This window comes from Vairimorpha ceranae (genome assembly GCF_000988165.1).
Source record: "Vairimorpha ceranae strain PA08 1199 chromosome Unknown NODE_231, whole genome shotgun sequence".
NCBI lineage: Eukaryota > Fungi > Microsporidia > Nosematidae > Vairimorpha > Vairimorpha ceranae.
This window is the reverse complement of record NW_020169526.1, coordinates 375-3,262: the sequence shown is the minus strand read 5'-3', so window position 1 is coordinate 3,262 and position 2,888 is coordinate 375. Positions and strand designations below refer to the sequence as shown.

Below are 2,888 nucleotides of genomic sequence, written 5' to 3'. Positions count from 1 at the left end.
AAATACAAATATTTTAAACTTTGGATACAGCAATACCTCTACACAAACCCATAAAAGGTATTTTTAATCTTATTTTACAACTTAATTTTTTGTAAGCCTAGTAAATTGCAGCGTTTAAAATATCTCATTTTCGATATAAAAAGATTCTGCAGGGAATCGAACTATATGCGGCCGTGGCTCAAGTGCAAACTGGGCTCGCGACATTCAATAATTTAAATTATTTGATAAAATTAAAATTAATGCACAAAAATATTGTATTGTGCTTACAGAAATAAATTTAAAGCTTGTGCTATTCTTTCTCAATAAAAAATACAAAAAGTTTTACAAATTTAATAAAACGAAGGATTAAAAATAAAGTTAAAGTTTTCCTTATCTTTTTATACTATACTAGCTAATGCTTTACCGTTTTAAACGAGATTATAAATACGATATATGCTCTTTTTATCAATCTGCATTGTGTCTTTGGGCTTGCATGTATTGTTCAAAAGTATAAAATGCACTATTTGTCAATGATTAAATGTTGCAATAGTCATTATTCTATGATCTAAATTATTTGATAATTAAAGGAAAATGCACAAAAATATTGTGCTGTCCTTACTGGAATAATTTTAATACTTGTGTTATTTTTTCTTAATAAAAAGTACAAAGAGTTTTAAAAATTTAAATAAAAAAGAATTAAAAATTATCGCCGGCCTAGTTTGTTACTTTTTTTGAGTCGGGTGCTCTATGTCTTCCGGTAAAAAAAATAATATTGCAATAATTTAATAAAAGATATAAACTTTTCTCCAACAACTCTTTCCCTAAACATAAATTCTAATAAAACCTTTTTTTGTATTATGTTTAAACCTTTCCTTGCTCCGATTTCTCTTTTTAGTCTGTTATTATAAGATTCTACGTGCTAGGTATGTGCGCCTGATATAGGATCAACAAAATTATACTTATGACTGGCGGCGGCGCAAGAACATGCATCATTATCTTCTAGACTTCTATATGCTTTCCATTCATCAGAATGGATTGTACTGCCGGCCTTAACCACCCGATTTATTATAGGAATTAGGACGTTGGCCGAACGAGACACAACTATAGTAGTATATCTCAAGCCAAACTTATAAGAAGTATCAACAATACATAAACACCAACAAAGATCGGCAGATTTACCTCTGTGACTTTTAAAATTAAAGGTGTATTTAGTCTCATATATTTGTACTAAAACATTTTGTCTCCAACTTCACCGGATTGGTCTAAAAACACATCTTAATACGTTCTAAAATTAAATTTGTAAATTAATTATTAGGTGTTTTCCAATATTCAAATGTTCGATAATCTTTCTCTGACCACCTCCACATGACTAAAAGTATATAGCCTTAAGTAAGGTTTTAAAGTCCGTTCTAAACACAGACATCCAAGATTTATACCTAGCAGAAAGAGTGGTTTGGTAATGTTGACAACTGTGATGACAACATCTCCATTCAAACTTATCTTGTATTTTTTTCATTGGATGTAGGTCGCATATTGACATTGCAATGTATGCATACCTGCTCAACCCAAATAAGCTTATAACCAAAAAGAAGATAAATTATTTCTTCTTCATTTGTTTTGATTATTTTTTCTAAAAAAGGTTTTTATCATTAAATGGGTATAAAAAGGGGCCCGGGATCTCGAATCCCCCCAATCGGGGGGCTTAGAATGCCTGGACCCCCTTTCCTTTATTTATTTTGCCTTTTATATTTTTTTTTGATTAATCCACTTTGATAACCAATTAGATAAATTGTGTGCAGCCCTAAGTAACTATACTATACAACCTAAAGTATATTAAGATTTTTTTCTAAATATTTGTAGCATACATATACACAATATTCCATTTCAAACATGTGTATAGAATTGCGGGTCGAACCTTGCACATCAATTTTCACTCTGACCAACATAATGCCAGCCAAACAATACGCCAGATACATATACTTTTAAAATTTTATATCACAAAAAAAATAAAAAATTAATATTTTGTTTTAAAAAATATGCTTTAAATAATTACTTTTATTAAAATAGAAAAAGAGTACCAAAACACTGTAGATTTTTTTGTAGGGAAATGTGGTGTCAGTGGTGGGTAGTAAGCAGGAAAAAAATCGATTCAAACAACGATGTAAAAAATTTGGCCTGGTAGATAATTTAATTTATCTGAAAACTGATGTCGAGAGTTATAGGCAATTTTTTGTTGAGGAAATGACTACCGCAATGAAGCTCGAACTGCAAATATTCATTAGGCAAAACTATTATGGGCATAATCGTTTATATAAATTGTGTAAGCAGGTGTATTTTTCAATACCAAGAGTGATTGTTAAAGAGGTTTGTGCAGAGTGCAATATTTGTGCTCAAGCACAGCCTTTCAAACAAGAGAGTAATTCGAGCACATTTTGGCAAGCCGACCTTTTAAAAGGTTGATAATAGATGTTGTTTATATGAGAACTTATTCTTGTCAAAATGAAAGTTATGCGTGGATTTAAACTGGTGTGATGTATCTCCAAAATATGCATTTACTTTTCCGATGATACAAAAACTGCTGCTGAAATCGTATCGTGTTTAAAAAACATCTTTTATATTGTTGGCCGCCCTTCAATTCTACAGGATAACAATTGTGGGGAGTTCGCAGATTCGGTTCTAACTGAATTTTGTACTCTTTACAAAATACTCTTAATTAATGATAAGCCTTGGCATCCTTAAAGTCAAGGTCAGATTAAGAGGTTATATCAAACTCTAGCAAGATATTTGAAAAAGCATTTGGGAGAAAGAAATCTACTTAATAAAAAGAAATAGTCATCTATTTTAAAAAAGGTGACCCATAAATATAATGTGGCTGTTCACTTCACAACCCATTAGTCCCCTTTTTTTTG

At 30.7% G+C, this 2,888-nt stretch overlaps 1 protein-coding gene across 1 annotated transcript; it reads right to left on the bottom strand.

Annotated features, from left to right (window-relative positions):
- Positions 1-1,802: 1,802 nt before the first annotated feature.
- Positions 1,803-1,955, bottom strand: AAJ76_2310001308 (hypothetical protein; the record flags this gene model as incomplete). Its single annotated transcript, XM_024474720.1, has 1 exon — positions 1,803-1,955. The coding sequence occupies one exon, from the start codon at positions 1,953-1,955 to the stop codon at positions 1,803-1,805; it is 153 nt and encodes a 50-aa protein (XP_024329531.1).
- Positions 1,956-2,888: the final 933 nt, after the last annotated feature.